The 20685-nt window shown below is 56.3% G+C and overlaps 2 protein-coding genes and 1 non-coding gene across 3 annotated transcripts; 2 read left to right on the forward strand and 1 right to left on the reverse strand.

The window, feature by feature from the left end:
- Window positions 1-384: 384 nt before the first annotated feature.
- SH3BGRL3 (SH3 domain binding glutamate rich protein like 3) lies at window positions 385-1862 on the forward strand. Its single transcript, XM_054571491.1, has 3 exons — window positions 385-523; window positions 1145-1312; window positions 1427-1862. The coding sequence occupies exons 1-3, from the start codon at window positions 476-478 to the stop codon at window positions 1490-1492; spliced, it is 282 nt and encodes a 93-aa protein (XP_054427466.1). The 5' UTR covers window positions 385-475; the 3' UTR covers window positions 1493-1862.
- A 794-nt stretch (window positions 1863-2656) lies between these two features.
- Window positions 2657-19937, reverse strand: UBXN11 (UBX domain protein 11). Its single transcript, XM_054572195.1, has 14 exons — window positions 19867-19937; window positions 18874-18902; window positions 18138-18236; window positions 15494-15594; window positions 14942-14996; window positions 14403-14479; window positions 11927-12053; window positions 6242-6456; window positions 5889-5966; window positions 4788-4905; window positions 4571-4674; window positions 3098-3171; window positions 2885-3025; window positions 2657-2804 (listed from the first exon to the last, which is right to left on the reverse strand). The coding sequence occupies exons 1-14, from the start codon at window positions 19935-19937 to the stop codon at window positions 2657-2659; spliced, it is 1437 nt and encodes a 478-aa protein (XP_054428170.1).
- On the forward strand, window positions 3786-3916 carry LOC129069495 (small nucleolar RNA SNORA51). The gene has a single exon (XR_008529000.1). It is a non-coding gene; the product is annotated as a small nucleolar RNA SNORA51 (small nucleolar RNA).
- Window positions 19938-20685: the final 748 nt, after the last annotated feature.

The following is a 20685-nucleotide window of genomic DNA, read 5'->3' on the forward strand; positions in this document are numbered from 1 at the left end:
CCCGGGGGACTGCGGAGAAGGGCCCCTTGGAGCGAGGCTCCCTAGCTTGGGAACTTAAGCTTTGAAAATAGCCTTCAAAATTCAAAGCCCGGAGCTGCGCTGCGCTGTCGTGGCAGCAGGGGTGGGTAGTTGGGCTCAGCAAACCCGGACGAAGCCAAGGAGGCGGCCGTTGCCAAACTGCCCTCGCGGCCTTTCCAGCCCTCGGGTCCCTCCCCAGCCTCCCACCGAACCCAGATGAGAGAAGGGCAAGAGCCGGGGCCCTGAGGCGGGTGGAGGGGACCCGCGGTGCGCGGGGCGGGTAGCACAGGCCCTGCCCCGGCCCCGCCCCTGCCCGCGCCGCCCATTGGTCCCCAGAGCGGTGACTCGCGGGCTGAGCAGGAAGGAAACCGCTCCCCGAGCGAGCGGCGGCGGCGTCGTCTCCAGGCCGTGCAGCTGCAGCGACCGCCGCTCGTCCGCCAGCCCATCCACCCGCAGCATGAGCGGCCTGCGCGTCTACAGCACGTCGGTCACCGGGTCCCGTGAAGTGAGTGCGTGCCTGGGGCACACGCTAGGGGAGAGGGTGGGCGCCCGGATCCGCCCCCAGGGCGAGGGCGGGGCGGGGGCTGCGAGGCTCGGCCTCCGCTGTGGGGGTCCCACGGCGGGCCCACGGCCCCATCCTGAACGCCTTCATTGGGCAGCCTGGGGCCTCAGCAGCCCCAGCAGGAACTGCCCACGCCCATCCTGTGCCACTCAGACACCCATTCTCTGCGCCCCCACTACCAGGACGACCCACACTGCTTCCTTATCTTGCCCTTCCATCGTGTGTGTACCTGGGACTGGGATGGCACCTTACCAGCCTGTACTCAGGCCTGCCCTGCCTTACCAGCGATGGGTTTATAGCTCTACCTGCCCTGAACTTTATCCCACTTTCCTTTATTCTGACTTCCCTCTCCATGGTTGGTGGACCCTCTCTCATCCTACACCACTGCAAGCCTGACTCATCCTCAGAAGTTCTAGTGGCAAGAACCCTCCCCCACAATGTGGAGGAGGAAGTGGGGGAACAGAAGCTCCTGGCCACAGTCCCTGTCTGCCCCGGGTTTCCCCTCTAAGCCCTCCAGCCTGCTCCCTAAACCCTGCCCAACTCCTGCCCCCCTCCTGCCCCCAGATCAAATCTCAGCAGAGCGAGGTGACCCGCATCCTAGATGGGAAGCGCATCCAGTACCAGCTAGTGGACATCTCCCAGGACAACGCCCTGCGGGATGAGATGCGAGCCTTGGCAGGCAACCCCAAGGCCACGCCACCCCAGATTGTCAACGGAGATCAATACTGTGGGGTATGAGCCTGGGAGTTGGGGGTGGGAAAAGTGTTGCAGAAGGACTCAGGCCAGAGTCAGACCTGAGAAGAGAACCGGCACTCAGGTGAGCCCCTCTCTCATCCCCTCCCCCAGGACTATGAGCTCTTTGTGGAGGCTGTGGAACAAAACACGCTGCAGGAGTTCCTGAAACTGGCCTGAGCCAAGCCCCTGCTGGCCAACTACTCCGTCACCACATTCCCCCAGCCCCCAGCCATTGTGGGCCATGAAGGACCTTGTGACCAACTCCATTATTCCTAACCCTCTGACCTTGGAGCCCCGCCCTCCAACCGAAGCCTATCCTCCTCTTCCCTCTCCTTATTCAGAGGCAACATTCCTTACCCAGTAGTCTCAGAAATTGTCTCAAGCAACAGCCCAAGTGCCAGCTGCCTCAGCCTGGCCCTGGGGCTGCCACCCTGCCTGGCACTGGCTGATGGGCACTTTTGTCGGTTCCGTTAGCCAGGGCTCTGCCAAAGGCCCCGCAATCCCCAACTTGGGAGCACCCTACAGACAATTAAATGTCCCATTCCATTGGCGCCTTGTCTGTTTGGTGTTGCCTAGACATCCTGAGTTCCTGCTCTGAGCAAGGCTCGTAGTTGTAAGTCTGCTGAGGCTGTGCTCCTGTGGGCAGGTCGGTTGAGCCGTCCCCTGTGTGGCACTTGTGTGTGATAGTGCATGTGTTTGGATATATGTGCAGCACACATATCTGTGTGGACCAATGGTTTCTGCAAACAGCGTGGGCGGGTCCCCTTCCGGTTCACATGCATGTGATGGCATCCATGACACGTCTGTGCCTTGGTGTGTACTGCACATTTGCATGCCTGTCAATAATGTGGCTGGGCCAAGTGGCTGCCTGCCTGTGATCCAGCCGATTGGCTGTGTGGGTGTGTCATGGGAATGGGCACACAGCTGCAGCTCTGCCAGTTTGGGGGCAGTGGCTTTGTGCTTAGTGTTGAGGAAGTTTCCCACGTGTTTGTGGTTGTGTGCATATCTGCACAGGGATCTCCTGGCTACACAGTTGCACATGAGGCTCTGCTGCCCCAGCTGAGCCTGTGCTGGAGCCAGCCTTCCCCTCACTGGATCAGCTTAACCCTTCTGTGAAGAAAGGAACCTGGAGGACAAAGACCCAGCGCCTAGGCCTGCCATCTGGGGCTCGAGTTACAGAGAGGGCGGGTCAGCACCACCTCCCCACCTTCCCCCCCCCCCGCCCCCAGCTGGGCCCCAGTCTTCCCTGGCACCCAGCTGGGCTGCCCCACAGAGGACCCTCGGGTGCTGCAGCTGGTGTTGGGGGCGGGCGCTTTATTCGGATTGAGGGCTGGGTTAGGATCAGGACGCAGGCAGCGGAGCCCGGCATGCTCTCAGTAGCAGAACTGCATTGGGCACCAGTCCTTCGTCCTGCAGCGTGAGCGCATCCTCGTGGTAGACTTTGGGTGGGAATGTACTGAAGATCTCGAAGGTGTTTGTGTCCACCGCCCTGGGGAGCCAGCAGAATGGATCAGACTGGGTCCTGGGACCAGACCCTCACTATAGCCACCAGCCTGGCCTCACACCCACCTGGCTTGTGCAAGCAGAGCACGCACATCACCAACAGTGTCCTCAGGCCGCATCAGCAGCAGAAAGGCCTGTTCGCCATCCTCAGACTTGATGCGCAGCATGGAGAGCCGGGGAGCAGGTGACTCTGGCGACTCCTGGCTCCTGCGGGCCCAGAGGTGGTCAGTGCCCCCAAGGCCCAACCCCCACGTCCTTACCTCTCCACTCTGCCCTCACCTGTTACGCTCTGCAGCCAGGGCAGGTGTCTCCACCACAATCTCCTGGACTGGGACAGGCCACGGGCAGCAGTTCTGGAAGGCATCAATGGGCCGTGGACAGAGCCCTGAACCCTGCCAGAGCCACACCCCAGCCCCAACCCTTAGTGGGGACTTGTCCATGACCAGGAATTGCTGAAACCAATGAGTCTAAGGGGGAGGAGAGGGTGTCCCATGTAAAGGAGGGTTCCAAGAGAGGAAATGGAAGGAAAGCGTTGAGGTCCCAAAGTCTTGTGAGGGAGAGAGAACCCCACCCTGACGATGACCAGGCTGGATGCCTGGCCCAGCATGGGTCAGGGAAGACCTCCCCAGGGAAATGACATCTGAGCAGTGACTGAAGGAAGAGGAAGAGTCCTTAGAAATGGAATGGGGGGGCAGGGATATTCCAAGGCAACATGGTCAACGGTCCCCAGGTCAGGGAAGACTTCAGAGAGGAGGTGATACATTTGGGAAAGTGTCAGCGGTTTGGGACTGAAGCTGGGAATCAGGTTGGACTGGAAGAAAGAAAAGGTGAGTGGGGGGTGGGGCGTGGGGGAAAGGACAGGCCTTGAGTGCTGGGGTAAAAGAGCTCGGCCTTTCCCAAGAACCACTAGTCGAGGGTTTCAACAAGAAAGAGACAAGATCCAATTTACACTTAAAAGAGCGGGGCCGGCCTCCCAGTGCTTACCACAGGCTGTATTCTTAACACTGACTACAGAAAGAAGCCGCAGAGTAAATCCACCCAATAAACACCTCAGCCAAGGCCCTTTGCCTGGTCTGTATTGTCAATGGGGGGACAAGGAAAAAAATGAAATAAAAGAGCGGAGACTGTGTAGGGGAGGACGGTTGGCAGGGCAGCAGTGGACATGGGGGGCCAGTAAGACCACTGCAGTTGTCTGGGGGAGACATTCTGGAGTCTAGACGAGGATGGAGGGTGGGTGGTGGGAATGGAGAGGGGAATGGATTCAGAAGTTCTGGGGATTAACAGGTCAGATAGGACTTGGCAATGTGGGGCAAAGGAGGGAGAGAGTCCTGGGAAAGTGAGGTTTGGTACCGTTGCCGGGCAGAGGCGTGGGAGGACGAGCCGGATGAGGAGAGGAGGGTGAGTTCTGTGGGGGCCAGGAGGCGGTCTCCAAGACTGGACTAGATGTTTTGGTCTCGACTTTGACGGGGTGCCTGGGCCTTGGGGCCACCAACAGCCTAGACTCTGGCTTTCCCCCACCTTACAGCCAACCCTTGCCAACCCAGCTGCTCTGTGGGCCTCAGTCCAGAGCCCTCAGCAGCTCCAGTTTCCAGGAGACAGTGGGACAGCTCCGAGACACCCATCTCTCTCCATCCAGGCCCTCCTCAGGCACCCCCAAGTCGGAGCCTCCACACAAACCGCTGCTGTGATAGGCTGGGCCAGGGTTGCTAGTAAATCCGCCAAGAAGACTGGGGGAGCCAGGACTGGCCTCACCTGCAGTGTGTCCCGGATGGAGCCCCGAATGTCAATCACCTCGCCTTTACGGATCACAAACTTGGGGAGCTTGTTCAGAAACTGCTCTGCAGTCATCTCAGAGCCTGCAGGGAGAGCATTGAGAGGCTTGGGGGCGGGGGGGGCGCAGGGGGAGGCACCTGGAGCTTGTCCTGCACAGCCTCCCCGCCACCTGGCTCAGCCTCATGGCCGAGCTCACCTGGGTGCTCCACTGTGGCTGAGGGCTTTCCAATCCTCTGCCGGCCCACCACGCGGCCCTCGCCTGGGAATGGGTCCAGCCCATTCTCTGGGTAGACCTGGTTGCGTAGGTCACTCACCTGGCAAGGAGGGAGACAGTGGTGGGCCCAGCTCTTCAGCCCTGGCTCCACCCCCACCCCTGCTTGCCCAGGCCCCAGGAATGGGCCCATGGGATGGTCTGATGCAACCCCCGCTTTGCAGATGATGAAACTGAGGCCCTGGGACAGAGCAAGAAGAGAGCTGTGGCCCATGCCATTGCACACCTGTGCCCTGCTCTTAAAGCAAACAGCCCTCACTGGAGCCGTGGTGCTGACGCCCTCCTCAGAAAGCCTCTTTCTTTCAGGAGCTCACAGGGGGAGGGATGAGGGTGTGAGGAGAGGACAAAGCCCCTATATAGTCTGCAACGCAGACCCCATCCCTCTACATGCCACCTCACTTGTCACAATCAAGGCATACCTCCTGGGCCCCTGTCTTGGCGTGGACCCCCAATTTTGACTCACTGTTTTTCAAGCTATGGTGGCACACATGCCTTCATTGTAGAACTAACATACCACCCTCTGGGACACCGCCTCATGTGCTCCCATCACAGCACCCTTCATCTTACACACCAACAGGGGACCAGCTCCATCTCCTGCCCCCTAGTCCCAAAACTTGCACCCCTCCACCCCCCATGGCACTACCTGCCATCCCAACCAAATGGCTCCAGGAGCCTTTAGGGGAAGCCTGGCCATTTTTTGTAGACGCCTCAGGGACACCAGGCAGTCAAGTTGTTTCAATGCTGGAGGAAGGGCCGTGGTTCTGCAGCTGAGGGCTGTGACTTCAGGGTGCCAGCAGGGGGCGCTGCCTGCAGCTTAGTCACAGACTGGGCCGCGGCAGCCTCCCCACTCCCTTCCCAGCCAGACTTCAGGCTCACCCTCCTCCTGAAGGTCATCAGACTGGGATCCCCTGGGGTAGGGCACTTGCTTCAAGCCTCAGATTGAGTGATGCCTGAGGAAGCTGTTTGTCCCCACCCCCTGCAAAATCCCACACAGAGTGCTGACTGGTTTGAGGAGCAGCTCATCACCTTAAAGGGGACCCCGTCAGGGTACAGGCGCTGGAGCTCTGAGGGGAAGAAGCCATCCAGTATGTCTCGGAGGCAGCGCTGCAGGAGGGACAGGAAGGGTAAGGACTGGCCAGACCTGTGTGGTGACCCCCACCCTACTTCCTGCCTGGATGGCAGGCCCTGGGCCTCGGGCTGACCCAGTGGGTCACACTCTGGCCCAGGACGTGGCAGGGGTGGAGGAGGTGAAGAACTCAAATCCAGTTCTTCACAGGTCTGAGTGCCCATAGGGGGCGGACTGGTCCCCACCATCTCCGACTAATGGTAAACAGACTGGGGAGCACCAGAGGCCTGTCTGCCCTCTCTCCCACTCCTACCTGTGTGGAGGGATCATGGAACGGCCGGAAGGGCCCATCAAACATCATGATGCCATTCCGGTAAAGCTTCAGGGGGATGGGCTCAAGGACATGGAGCTGTGCTCCGCCGGGCATTGGCATCACTTGGGTCTCACCGTCTACCATCAGCTCACTGAGGTCCTTCAGGCTGGCCAGCAGCCTGTCAAAGTCCACTTCAGGGGGCACCAGTGAATCCCCTGGTAAAGAGGAAAGACACCCATGAGCCTCTCCTCTTGGCAGCAGTGTGCTCTAGCAGCCCTGGCTTCCATGCCCCCTCCCATAATGAGCAGTGGCTTTCACATCTCTTTAAGTGGCCAGCTGGGGAGGAGGAAGGACAACTAACACTAGATAATAATAATAGCTATATTTTATTGAGGGTATACCGTGTGCTGGGGGGTTAATATCTATTATCCTCTTCTCTCTTTATTCCAACCCTATGCTGTAGGGCTATCATCAGCCCCAGTTTTCAGATGAAGAAACTGAGGATTAGAGAAGATTAATGGTATGCCTAGGGATGCACAGAGTAAGTGGCAAGAGCAGGATCTAATCTGCCTGTGTCGGGTGCTAGGTTAGCAGCTGGATTCCAGGAAGATGACCATGTAAGGGCCAGCTAGGAACAAGCACTCTGTCTATATTCATTATTGTTACCAACTCTACCTTGCAAAAAAAATGAGCCTCAGGCCAACCCCAAGGCTATGAGGTAGGGGTTATTTATCTCCATTTTACACCTGAGGAAACAGGCCCACAGAAATGGAAAGGGACTTGCCCCAGGCCCCCTGGCAAGCTAGAGAATGAGCTGACTCTAGAGTCTGTTTGTCCCACCGATCTGCATTATCAGGAGAAAGAGGTCAGAGTAAGGACAGATGGCTACTAAGGAGGATGTCAGGACAGGTGCTGAGCAGAACAGATGTGGGTCAGATCGCGGGTCACAGACCCCTCTGGGAAGCTGGCAGGGGCTCTGGGCCCGATTCTGAAAAGATGGGTTGCGCATACACAGTGCAGAAGCTTCGGGGGCTGCAGATGGGGTGGTGGGACAGCCATGACAGATGCCAGGGCAGATGGGGCAGAAGGCAGGTGGGAGGCTGGTAGGGGGCAGGCCAGGGACCTGTTCTCAGTCCTTGCAGGGACCTGGCTCCCAAGTAAGCCATCTACTAGGGTGTAACCCCCAACAAACAGCAGTGACTTTCTGGGCCTTCTTGGAAGCTGTTTTTCACCAGGACAGCCAGTCTGCACCAGGATGTGGGTCAGGGCTCTGGGGACCTAATTCCTTTCCCCACAATGGTTACAGTGGCTGTACGGTGGGGAAGTACAGATGTGGGTGGCCATTTCCTGTTGCTTTTGCACTGCTGAAGCAATCGGCTCCAGCTGTCCTTCCCTCTCCCCCTCCATTCCCACTGCTGTAGGGACTGCACCTGCCCCTGTCTCCTCCTGGAGCCCCTGACATTCCCAAGAAAAACTTGCAGAACACAGCGTGCATGGTATGAGTCAGAACAATGTCAAGACACTCTTTTCCTTTAACAACTACTTTCAGAACACATGGTTAAACCTAAAACAACAGAAAAGCTCATCTTCAACATCTGCCCTGGCCCCTATATTCCTGCAGATGGGTAACGTGAGGCCTAGAAAGGTGAGACCAAGATGACTTGGCCCAAGCAGAGCCAGGAAAACCACCAGGTACGCTGGCTGTTAATGCAGCTGCTTCCCCGGGCCAGGGCTTTTTATGGGTGCTGATAGGGCATGAGTCGTCGCCAGGGGAAGGGGCAGACAGAAGCCCAGGGGAGGGTGCCAAGAAGAAATGAGAGGGAAAAGAGAAATTTGCTGAGGACAATCAGCCCGAAGGCTCTCGACAAGTGAGCTAGAGGATGGAAAAGTGAAATCAGGGCGGGCCGGCGGGTTGCAGCACAGCAAAGGTGAGGCAAGGAGCCCCCGAGAAGAAACCACAGCTCTGGGCAAAGCAGGGCTGAAAAAAATAAGGCAGAAAGAGCCTGGCACGAATACCACACAGCAGGGAGTGCACAGCCAGAGCAGCGCAGCTGGGTCGCCTGGAGTGAGGCAGGGCAAAGGTCAAGCAAGGCCTGCCGTCTGAGCTGCAGCTTTCCCTTCCACGGACCACGGACAGGGAGATAACAGGACCTGTCACCCTGCCCACTGTAATGATGACTCAGTGTCTAGTTCATCTTAAGCATCACAGACAGGTACTGGCACTCCCATTTTACAGATAAAGAAGTTAGGCCTTGTAAGGCAACGTGCCCTGGGTCACGCAACTTGCAGGATCTGGGTGACTCTAAGCTTCTGTTCTCAGTGCCACACCTGTGTCTCAGTGTTGGTTCTTCGGACACTGCTCACTGGGGTCCCTTTCCAAAAAGAGGTGCAGTGCAGCTAGATCATCTCTGAGGCCTCATTCGACTTTGGGGCCCATGACTTTATTAAAAAGAGCAGTAGGTAGGCATGGAGATCAAGTCCAAACTCTGTGGCCCGACTCTGGAGGCCCTCAGAGCCTGGGCTCCCCTGCCTCCCCTCAGTACGGTCCCCCTCACGCTCTGAAGCCAAGTGCCAAGGCTACTGCTTCCAAGCTGTGTGACCCTGGGCAAGTGGGCCAACCTCTCCGGGCCTCAGCTTCCTCTTTTATAAAATAAAAACAACAGTCCCTGCTTCACAGAGGTGCTGTGAGGAAGTGCCCGGCCACTAACTGCTGCTGTCTCTAACCCCTATCCACTTGCTCACTGCTGGGCTCAGGGTGCCCTTTCGCCTCCTACCTGAGAGGCCTTGCTGAAAGCCTTTTCCCCCTGAGGCCGGGCCCCTGTTCTTCCTGGGTTTCTGGAGCCCTTGAGCCACTCCCTGGGCCCTTGTCAACATTTGTCATTTTGTTTGATTTCCAACCACACCAAACCCACTTGAACCCAGCCTAGAGCATCCGGCCCCAGGCCTGGCCAAGACTGGCTGCTCAAGAAGCCTGTACTGAATGCGTCCCTCAGTCCTGCCATCCAGCACATATGCCTGGAGCACTCATGCTCTGCTGGGCCCAGAGGACCGTGGCCACGCCCATACCCAGAGTCCTGCCCACTTTGGGCTCCAATTGAGTGAAGGAGACAGGGCAACAAACAGTGACAATGGCATGTGGTAAGTTACTTTGTGGGGGTTGCAGAGCACCCCTTCATCACTATCAGCAGGAGAGTTGTGGGCCTGCACTGGGATGTTCTTCGCACCTTCGCTGGAAGGACCATCTTTGCTGTGAAATGTGAAGGTAGTGCCCAAGACACCCCAGCATGCCCCGTCCCCGCCACCTTGGGCAAAGGCTGTTGAACAGGAAATGGACCCATTATTAGCACAAACCTACAAGTCACACCGTGCTCTGGGGACTTTACCTACATTTGCTCTGCTCTGCTAGGGCCACAAGCAAATCTCTGGCCCCTCCTGTTGAGCAATGCAGCCTGCCCCAGTGTGCTCTGATCGTCCAGGCCTGGGCACCTGGGTACCACCCGCCCATCGTGTGTGTGTGCACGTGCCCTGGCCTATGGGCAAAGCACTGTGCTGGGCACTCTGGGACATCACAGGGCTAAGCAACAATGGCTGGTGGTCACCGAAGCATCAGCCTGCAAGAACACTCCACATGCACGATGGTGTTTGCTGCTCTTGGCAGGCTCAGGGGTCAGTCATTCCACAGGGGAGGACTCTAATGCACAGCCCCTTCCTATGTGCGCTGGCTGGCGGTGTAGGCAGCACGGAGACGGGGGCTCCGTGCGCATTTGCTGAAGCAGGTCAAGTTCTAGCTGAGCTTCAAAAGAGGGGAGAAAGAGGGGCAAGGCCCTCCAGAGGACATAGGACTGGCCTGAGCAGGGGCAGCTAGCCTGCCTGGGGCCGAGGCCAGACCCCTTCCAGGGGCCCAAGGGCAGCCTAAGGACTGGTGAAGCTGCTGCAGCCCACGGAGTGAGCATGGCTTACTGGGCAGGGAAGGGAGGAGGCTCCCACCCAAACACAGGAGCCCAGGGCTTGGGTGGAAGGGTGGTAGGGGGCAGGGGGAGGGGGAGTGTAGGAGGGCTGGACCTTGATGAGGGGTAGGGGAAGTGAGTTCAGTGGGGAGAGGGGTGTGCGGGAGTGAAGGGCTCAGAGGGGTCAGGGCAGGGGGAGTGAGGGGCTCAGAGGGGGACAAGGAAGTGAGGAACTCAGCCCTGAGGCTCAACACCTGCTGTGACCAGCGCAGGACTGTCCCTTTCATGTCTCCGAATACCCTGCAGCAGCACCTCGCACACATCCCATTTGAGGCCCAATATACTGGTGGGGAGGGGTGAATCATCAAGCCTGGGGCCAAGCCCTTGAAAGGCTCCCCACTGCTGGGCCCTCTTCCCTAAGGCGGGAGTCCAGGCTCTGGAACGTTTAATCAGCCCCAATACAAATGCGCTGGCTCACCACTTACCGGCCAGGCGCCCCAGGGCCCATGGGGCCTGACAGCCGTCCCAGAGAGGAAGAGCCATAGCGGCAGCCCAGGTGAGAGGCCAGCTTTGTGGATCCGAGGGGCCCCTGGGGCAGCGGCAGTCTAGTATCTGGGGATTAAGGCAGTGTGCGCGGACACGGATGCAGAGAAGCAAGGAGAGAGGGGAGTCCCAGGAGGAAAAGCTGCTATAAGTGAAAAACATATTGTTCTTTTGGCAGAAAAGCTAAATGGAGGCAACAACCTCCATCCTTTGAAGAGAATGGACCCAGCTTTCGGAAATGGCCAGCAGTTCTATGGTCCCAAATCTATGGGGTGCAGCCCTCTAGATACTAGTCCTGTCCTTTAGAAGATAATTCCGTTTTTTTGGTCCCCCTTGTATATGCACCCCTATGTTTATTGCAGCATTGTTTATAATAGTCAAGATATGGAAACAGGCCCTGGCTGGTGTGGCTCAGTGGATTGAACACAAGTCTGCAAACCAAAGGGTTGCCAGTTTGATTCCCAGTCAAGGCACATGCCCAGGTTGCAGGCCAAGTCCCCAGTAGGGGGCACATGAGAGGCAACCACACATTGATGTTTCTCTCTCTCTCTCCTTCCCTTCTCCTCTAAAAATAAATAAATAAAACTAAAAAAAAAAAAAAGTGATGCCTCAGCCGGGTACCTCAGTCCTGATACGCCAAGACTGTGGGTTTGATCCTGGGTCAGGGTACATATAAGAATCAACCAGTAAGTGCATAAATAAATGAAAAAAACAAATCAATGTATCTCTCACTTTCTCTCTCCCTTCCTCCCTCTTTTTTTTTTTAAGTGGTGAGTCCCACACAAGCAGGTAGATTTCAGTGGTCTGGCTATAACCGGACCTGAAAAGGGGCAGCTTCCATAGCAGAGGGCTTGCTTTTAAAGGCAATAGCTTTTGGATGTATGACATTTTATAAACTATGGTGCCTGAGAAAATTGAGGTCTTACTGTATCTTATATCTCTCAGTCTTTGAAAGATGAGCAAGCAGAGAGTGAGTATGAAGCAAGACCAATAGAAGAAAGCGGTGGCAGGTTTGGGTGTCAGTGACGGAAGCCAAGGCCCTGTGTCAGTGGCAAGGTGTGCGATGTCGCAAAGCACCTCGAGCTTGAAGGCAGGGGCATGAATGAGATGTGGCCGCTGGGCAGCTTCTGGACAAAAGGAAGCTGTTGGGGAACTCCCTCTGTCGGAGGGGCTGGGGGTGAGCCCCCTACTCTACCTGGCTTCCAGAACTTCTTGGCCTTCATCCAGTCCATCTTGTCCTCCTCTGAGTCTGCACTCTCCTCCAAGTCCTCCTGGTCCATGGGCTCACCCACCCAGCGCAGGCCATAGTCACCAAGGAATCGCTGGAGAGGGAGACGCCAGGGGCACTGTCAGCTCAGTCCGTTCCCAGGAAAGAGGTGGCATCTGCCCAGGCCCCAGCCTCGGGCCTCATCCCAGAGCTGTCGGCAGAGGAGAGGGGCCCAGGGGTCTTAGCCACTTCCTGGCTGTGAACTTGGGGAGCCACTTTACCTCCTGATACAATGGCGATGACAGCACCTTCCCCATAAGCTTGTGAGGAGGACTGCGCAAGATAATTTATGTCAAGTACCACATTGCCTGGCACGGGAACTCACTGAAGGCAGCCGTTACAGTGGTGGGAAGCCATGTGGGTCTGGCCTGAGTGTGAGGAGGGGCAGGGACAGCCTGCTCTGTAGGACTGAGAGGATGTAGCCACCCACTCACCACCTCACCGGGGCTGGGTCTTAACGTCTCTGCCACAGGAAAACTCATCTCCCTTTCTCCCCTCAGCCCACTGCTTATGTGCGTCCAACAGCCTGCCCACTGCCAAACCCAGTGGGTTTGTCTTTACTTCTTGTAACACATGGTGTTTTCAGTTTCACATTTCCAACCATCTACAGTTAGATGTCTAACAGGGAGCTCAAAATGAACGTGACCCAAATAGTCACCACTCACTGGCCCCACCCCCCAAACCTCTCCCGCTCCAGGTCTCCCCCATCCAGTCCACAGCACCCCTGCGCCTAGGCCTCATCCACGACCCAGTCCTCTCTCTGCCTCCCCAAGATCTTCACCACCTGTAGGCGCCACCTCCAAAGCAGGCGCAAATTCAGCCACACAACTCTGTCTCCTCTGCTGCCACCCTTATTCAAGCCTCAGTCAGCTCCCTCTTGGACAATTCAGAGGTTCTGCCAACCCTCCCCCATCACCTCCTCTAACTGAAACCTTCCTGTGGTTCCCAATTCCTGCAGAATCAAATCCAAACCCACACTGTGGGTGGTACCCTCCAGCCGTCATGTGGTCATGTGACTCCTGCAGCCTCTCTGGCCCTCCCTCCTGCTCCCACAACCGCCCGGCCATCAGCCAAGTTTCCAGGGTGGCAGGTGGGGCTTTTCATCTCTTCAGCCTAGATTCTCTTTCCCTGGTCCCCTTGCATCCTCTAGATCTCTTGTTCAGTATCACCCCACAAAGTGGAACAACCCCCAAATAGTCCCTATTGTGTCACCCACTGAACTATTTCATCCTGTCTCTGTACTTGTGCCATCTCTCTCTGTACTTGCGTATGTGTCTGTCTCTTCCAGACTTTTTGCCTCAAGAGGGCAGGGACCACATCTACATCCCAATACCTGGGACATAGGAGATACTTTGGATGAGTTTGTTAAATTAATGAAGCAATAAATGTGTGAGTACTGTGAACATGGGGGCTGCATATGACTTCCTTTGCCCTGAACCTCTGGGGTGCAGCCCTCGGCCCCTGTGGCAGCCGCTCAGTGGGGCCCCAGGGCTGCCAGCATTCCCAGCAGGCTGCTCAGGGAGCAGCTTGGCTTCCCCACAGCCCCAGCTGTGAACGGGCAGCAGGGCGGCAGGGCGGCAGGGCGGCAGGGGCGGGGGCCCTCGGCTGCAGCCGCAGCTTGGGGGTTTGCTGCTGTGGTCTTGGGTTTTGGGGTTTTGGAACACAAGCCTGCATAGAGAGAGAGAGAGGTTAGATGCCAGGAAGAGCTTCTGGTAGGGCCAGCAAGGAAGTGAGTGGCAATGACAAAGCATGTCCCCCAGGTCTCTCCCTTAAACATGGGGTCCTTCCTGTTTGAGGCTTGCTGTATGAATGGGGGCAAGGAAAGTGACACACGGTTACTGAGATGCCAAAATCAGAGGCAGGGGATGGCCGTGACCAGTCAGTGAACACGTGTGGACAGGGGCCATGCTAGGTCCTGGACGTGCAACAGTGAACAGGAGGCAAGTGGTCCCTCCCCTCCTCAAGGACTTCATGGTCCTCTAAGGAAGCACAGGACAGAGCACCTGCCCTGGTCAGGGCCCGAGAGGGGCTCCTGGGGAAGGGCCCCAGCCTTGATTTGAGACTGAGGATGAGTGAAAACTCACCAGGGGAAGGTGGGGAAAAAACGTTTCAGGCAGAGGGATCAGCATGCGCCAAGGTTCTGAGGTAAAAAGAGCTCAACGTGGTCCAAGAACTAGAGGCAGGGCCCGCAGATAGAGGGGAAGAGTTGCTCAAGGCGAAACTGAAGAGGAAACTGGAAGGCATGTGCCCCACCCTGGACTCCTTTCTGAATCTTTAACCTCTAGGTTCATCCTGAGCAGAGAAACCAGAGCAGGGCCCAGGGAAGTGTGGCCAGGGGGCCCAGCGTGGTGGGCTCTGACCCAGTTCCTGAGGGGCAGGCAGCCCTGGCCGCTGCCTCTCTCACCTCCATCTCCCCGACCTGTCGCTGAAGCTGCATGCACATCGTCTCCAGCTCCTCCTGCCGCTGCAGGGACATCTGGCCTTCGGGAGAGATGGGAAGGGGGTTCCGCTGCCCCAGCCCAGAGGCTGCCAGGCTACCTTGACCGGAGCTCTGCCCTGGGGGTCACCTGAAGGAGCTGTCCCTTGAGAACTTGAGGATCCCCTGAGAACTGCCTCTAGCCTCCCTTCCTGACCCTGAGAGGGGATGCCCTTCTGACTGAGGAGGTTGCCACCCACCTGCAGCAAGGCTCCTGAGGAGGCTGCATTTCCTCCACACTTGCAATGGAGCGCCCTGTGCTCAGGGCTGGGCTACATCTACACTCAAGGGACTCAGTCCCACACAGGAGGGCACGATCCTCGCGTGTCACTGCCCCTCTCTGGGCTCAGCTGTGCAGACCCTACCACAAGACTCGGCTTGATGCTTTAGAGCCCTCAGGCCTGGGGGTCGCTGACCCAGGGGAGATGCAACAGGAGGGCCAAGCGGCCACCGAGGGAGCCTCTTACCCTCATGCTCCTGGAGGGTCTCCACCAATTCCTCCAGGGCTTGGATCTTCCGGTCCTGCAGCAACAAGACATGGGAGGGGGAGCAGACAGGCCTGGTGGTCCCAGAGCCCAAGGGAGCCCCTTCCAGAAGATCCAGAATTTTTGCCTCTGCAGGGGAACTAGGGAGCTTAAAGCCCCTGCCCCTGCCACCCTTTGGCACAGCCACTGCTCCTGTATCTCAGGTGATCCTTGTGGTGCCACGGAGGTGGGGAAGACGTGTAGAGGTCCCCCGAGTGCCCTAGAGCTCAGTAGCCGCTGCTGCCGTCCAGTGTGAGGTCCAAGGGCCTTCCTTGCTCAGCCAGGGAGAACACCCCCACCCTCTCTACTCAGGTCACAGGGATCCAGATCAATCCCAGGCTACTCCTGACCCTCGAATTGGGCAGTCCAGTGAGGGAGATCATTCTAGAACCCACCCACCCTGGCCTATGGCAGTAGTAGCCTCACCGGCCATACCTGCCTGGACCCCTCCATCCCGCAGACCAGATCCGGGGCCTCTCCCCACTGAAGTCCCACCTTGCACAGTATCTCGTCAGTCTGGGCCTTCACCTGCCGCTCCAGATTCTGCACCTTCCTTGTCATAGTGGCCATCAACTCCGAGTCGTGGAATACAGGTGCTGCCAACCAGACACAGTCCTAGAGCCCGTGTCTAGAGCTGAGGCTGAGGTATAGGGGCCCAGGGGAGGGAAGCGGGATCCCCGGGAGTGGGAATAAGAACAATAACAACAGCTGTCACCTACATAACAGGGACCATGCTAAACACTTTTCCTGCATCAATTTAGGCAGTCCTCACCACATGCCTGTGAGGAAACGAACTGCTTTAGAAAACTGAGGCACAGAGAGATTCAGTAACTTTTCCAAGGAGTGCAAGTAAGTGGAATAACATATGGGTTACATTGCCTTGAAGCACTTTCAAAAAGTTCTGCTTCAATCAAATCAAACTTCTAAACCTCCTCCCCAGTTTACAGGAGAGAGGATAGTGAATCAAGTTAAACAGCAGACAAACCCAGTGTGGGACATTCCACAAGACAGGGGCCTGGACTCTTCAAAATGTTAGTGCCATTTTTTTAAAAAGCAGGGACTTTGTTTTACAAAGATATTGCAGTCAAAAGCAGAGCCTGAACTTTTACCTAGATCGGGGAGGGGGCGGGGGGCGGAATAACCATGAGACATATTTTGGAACTGGGGAGATGTGAGTACAGAAGAGATGCTGGAGAGTATGACTGAATGGTGCACACTCTTGGGTGTGATCATGGCACTGGAGTTGTGTGTCTCCTTGTTCTTAGGAGATGCACACTGAAGAATTTAGAGGTGAAATGCCATGATACCTGTGACTGATTTCTAAATGGCTCATCAAAAAAATACATTTACATTCATGTATGTGGAGATGGAGAGAAAGCAACTGTGGCAAAATGTCACTCACTGCTTCTAGGCAAAGGGCATACGGGTGTTCGCTGTACTATTATTTCAACTTTCCTATATGCTGGAAATATTTCACATTAAAAAGTTTGAGAAAACAAGAGAGAGACATAGGAAGAAGCAGGCACTCTTCTTCCCCAAGGTGTTGTCTTTCTCAGTGTGAAGCAGCAACTGCAGCTGCCACCCTGCATCCACGCGGGGCTGACATGCCAAGGACAGCTCAGTAGAAAGACGGAGAAACCTAAGGTAGTGAGAGAGTCTTTGAGGTGTTGGATTAACAGCTCGTGGGCTGCCTCCTTAGGTCTTCTTGGTATGTGGGACAATAAGCCCTCCTTTAATGTCCACGCCAGCAGAGTGAGGGTGTTCTCTGACTTGTAGTTAAAAGCTTCCTAACTGATACACAGCCACTCGGGGGGTGACAGCACAGAGATGCCAGCATGTGTACGAACTCACTAACGGAGGCAGAGAGGAAAGAGAGAGGAACCCCCCCCCCCCCCCCCCCGCCGGAGGTCGTGCTGAAAAGCTGGGAGGATAAGAGTGCTCAGGGGGAAAACCCCGGGAGGCAAGGAGACATCAGGGAGAGTGGCCGTGGCGGCCAAGAGCCCAGGTGTGCTGAGGAGGGACCAGTAAACCTACGGTGTGGAATGCTGCTGTGCAGAGAAGTGAGACAGGACAAGCAAGGCCTTGAAGGGTACAGACGCTGGCTGAGAGCCGGGAGAGGAGTAAATGGCAGGGGAGCAGTTCAGAGAGCGTGCTAATGGCTCTTTAAGGGAAGGAGCTGCTCACTGTGATTACTATTCAAAGTGTCCCCAGCTGGGTTGACGGAGAGTCTCGCTTTGTGATTGAATGGCTGTGAGGCCAAGCTCTTTCTCTCTCCCTCAGTTCCCCTCCCTACCTGTTAAGTGGGGGAGTGTTTGGTGGAGGGCCCCCTCACTGAATCCTCACATCAGCGAGCTGACCTAGGTGTTCCCATTCCTACTTCATCCAGGAGGAAGTGGAGAGGGACACAGGAAGGTGCTTCTCCCAGACATTCCTACTTCATCCAGGAGGAAGTGGAGAGGGACACAGGAAGGTGCTTCTCCCAGACAACAGCTAGTGGAGGACTCTAACCTCATCCCCAGCTGCTCCAGACTCCCCGCTCAGACTCTGACCCTGCTCCACTGGCCCGTCTGCCCAAGTCTCCCCTTTGCCAGGGGCCCGATCAGTCCTACCTCCTCTGGGAAGTCACCCTGATGAGACCCATTCCCGTTTTAGGTGCCTACGTGACCAGAGTGTCACCACAGCCCTTTGTGGATGCCGCGAGCCAGGCGAGGAGGGCTATCTGGGGGACTTGGGGCCGTGTCCAGAGCCCTGAAAAGCTGGAGGCGGATGGCTGAAGGCAGAACTTCCCTCTGAGGCCCTTCATTCCTCTGATCCTGGATCCTGGCCCACTGACATCACACTTGATGGTGACTCCAGCCAGGTCCATTCCAGAAGTACTAGACAAAGCCTGGCCAGACCTCTTAAGCTAAGGGCTTGGCCAGACCTCTTAAGCTAAGGGTGGGGCCTACACAGCTTTATGCCAAACCAGGCCCTGGACAGTTTTGGGGGAGTAGACACATGGCCATGGTCAGCCAGGAGCCGGAGCGGCTGCCTCAGGCCCAGCAGGCAGGAGTAGGAGCCACGCCCCTCTGAGCCTCCCTCGGCTCCGGGGCCCTCTCCTGCTGCAGGAACCCAGACCCCCTTAGGCCCCTGCTCTCACCTTGTCTACTCACAGGGGCACCTATGCCGCCATAGCAGGAAGGGACAGAGATCCTTTCTTCTGAGCCATGTCCGTCATTCAGCACCTCCACCTCATTTTCTGCGGACGAGATGCCCAGGTCACTCCTCTGGGGCTAAGGCTTAGAGTCACCTGGGGCCCTGGGCCGCGGCTGAGATGAAACAGCCTGTATTCTGTCCCCCAAACATATGCAGATAGAAAACTGGGGACTCTGGAGAGCAAGGATCCAAACAGAACAGGCCTCTTCCTAGCGTTCTCCCCGCCTCGTTCCTCAATGACCAGTACTGGCACCACAGTGGGGGTGAGTGGGGTTGGGAATGGGCAACGGTCTGAGCCTGCAGGACTCAGAGTAGTGATGTGAAGACAGGGCTTCAGGAATGAAAACCTACTATGGGCTGGAGAAGGCTGTCAGGAAGGTGGGCGGGGACTGGGCCCCCACATGGATTCTCGACGCTCACCAGCCAACCGCTCAGGGGTGGAGGAGTTCAAACGTTAGTGACTACATCTCTGCTGAGGGTGTGGGCCTCCTACTGAGAGCTGCCAAGAGGAAGCCCTGTCCTCAGGAAGGGATGGCAGCTGCAGGTAAAACTGGGGCTGGGCGAGCTGCTGCTCTGGCCGATAGACGTGTTCCTCGTGCTCCTTCCTTCCATCTGCCCGGCCACAATGAGAGGTGGCAGATGGGAGGTAAGGAAGACATGAGGGCAGGGCCCTCACTTACCATCTCCGTAGAGTTTTATCCCTCGCCTCCTGGGAAACCGGGCAGGAAGGAGAAGAAAGACAGACAAGTTAGGACCCCCTGGAATGTCACCAGGAGAGAGGCCCTAAGCAACAAGCCCCCAGCTAAGACTTAAGGAGGTGGAAGTCGGGCCTCTACCTCCTCAGGACATCCACCCCCAAAGCCCATCCTGGCACTGGGAGGAGACAAAGGCAGGCTTCAAGGTATTCAACTCCTTGAGCGCCGGCCTGCAAACCAAAGGGTCACCAGTTTGATTCCCAGTCAACGGCACATGCCTGGGTTATGGGTCAGATCCCTGGCTGGGAGCGTGCAAGACACAACCACACGCTATTGTTTCCCTACCTTTCTTTCTCCCTCCCTTCCCCTTTCTCTAAAAATAGATAAATAAAATCTTTTTTTTTTTTTTTTAAAGGGTATTCAACTCCTCCCAGCAGAGAAGGATGGGGAAGACCTGGAGGGTAGAGTCTTGGGTGGAAGACAAGAGTCCCCAAGTCAAGGACTCTAGCCCCAGCTCTACTTTGCAATGGCTGTGAGACCCCAGGCCCGTCACTCAACCTCTCTGGATCTCCTTCAAATGACTCAAGTGATGTTCAGAAGAGAGGTAAAAAAAAAACTGTTTGAAAAGATGAAAGTGGTAGACAGATGCGAAGGATTCCCTTTTCTGAGAACCCAGCATGTGGCGGGGCCCAGAGCAGGTGCACTGCCAGTGTTTGGAGGGTTAATGAGAATGAGTAAGTAGATGGATGCTAAGCCACTCCCCTGGAGCCCATACCTTACTAGAGGGGACCAGCCAGTGTGTGCTTGACACCACAATGTAGAACCTCCCAGAAGGTACAGAAAGATGAGGTGGTCAGAGAAAGCTACACGACTCCTTATTGTTCTCCCCACGACACTGGGAGCCGCCCTTGCAGTCCACAGTAGGGGCGAGGAGGAGGCGGGGCCATGGACACAGAGGCTCTGGTGGCTGCCCCCTACCCTGAATTCACAGGCTCCGACTGCAGGGGCACTCTCCGGGTCTTGCCAAGGGAGGCCAAAGGTGAGCTCATAGTTCTTCTAGATTCTTGCTGTCAGGGACTCCCTGAGAAGAAAGAAGGAAGTCAGTCCTTGGGATCATTTCCTCAGGATGAAGAAGTAGTCTGAAACCTTGCTCAAAGGAAGCTCTTAAACATGTGAATTACGGCTTTGGCTTTTGTTGTTTTCCCTTCCTTCTCTCTTCCTTCTGGAAAGATGACTGCGCACAGAGGAAGTAACTAAAGGCCAATAATATATTCAGTGAATTAAGTAGTACATTATGTGACTAACATCTATAAACTCTAGAATCAAAGGACCTCTGTCAGGGCCTGAATTGGGATTTTTGTTTCACTCTGGAAATGTGTGGCCTCTATCCTGTACCTGAAGCTGCCGAGCAAGGGGACGTGTGTCACCTGTAGGTAGCTACCTCTGTCTTCACTCAGGAGTGTGGGACTCAAGGGAGCCCTCCAAGGACCAGGTCCAGGGCTTCCTCACGCCCACCATCCTGCCCCAGCCCCTGCTGTCCTGTTCAGGCATTCTCATGGTTTCGTGGCCAAGTGTGATAGTCCCTTGTGGTTCCTTTCCCAATTTACAAGTGGTGTCAGAAGGATCTTAAACACAAAGCTGACATGTCATTTCCCTGCTAAAAGCTCCCAGTGGCTCCTTCTCACCCATAGAAAAAAATTCAAATTATTTTAACTTGGAAGATCTAGTCTCTGCTTGCACCTCCTGACCCCGCCCCTCCTCTCCTCCCCACACTGAAGCCGCTCTGAACTGCCAGCC

Source organism: Pteronotus mesoamericanus, unplaced genomic scaffold, assembly GCF_021234165.1.
Source record: "Pteronotus mesoamericanus isolate MK-2021 breed Mesoamerican mustached bat unplaced genomic scaffold, CSHL_Meso_final contig_221, whole genome shotgun sequence".
Taxonomy (NCBI): Eukaryota; Metazoa; Chordata; class Mammalia; order Chiroptera; family Mormoopidae; genus Pteronotus; species Pteronotus mesoamericanus.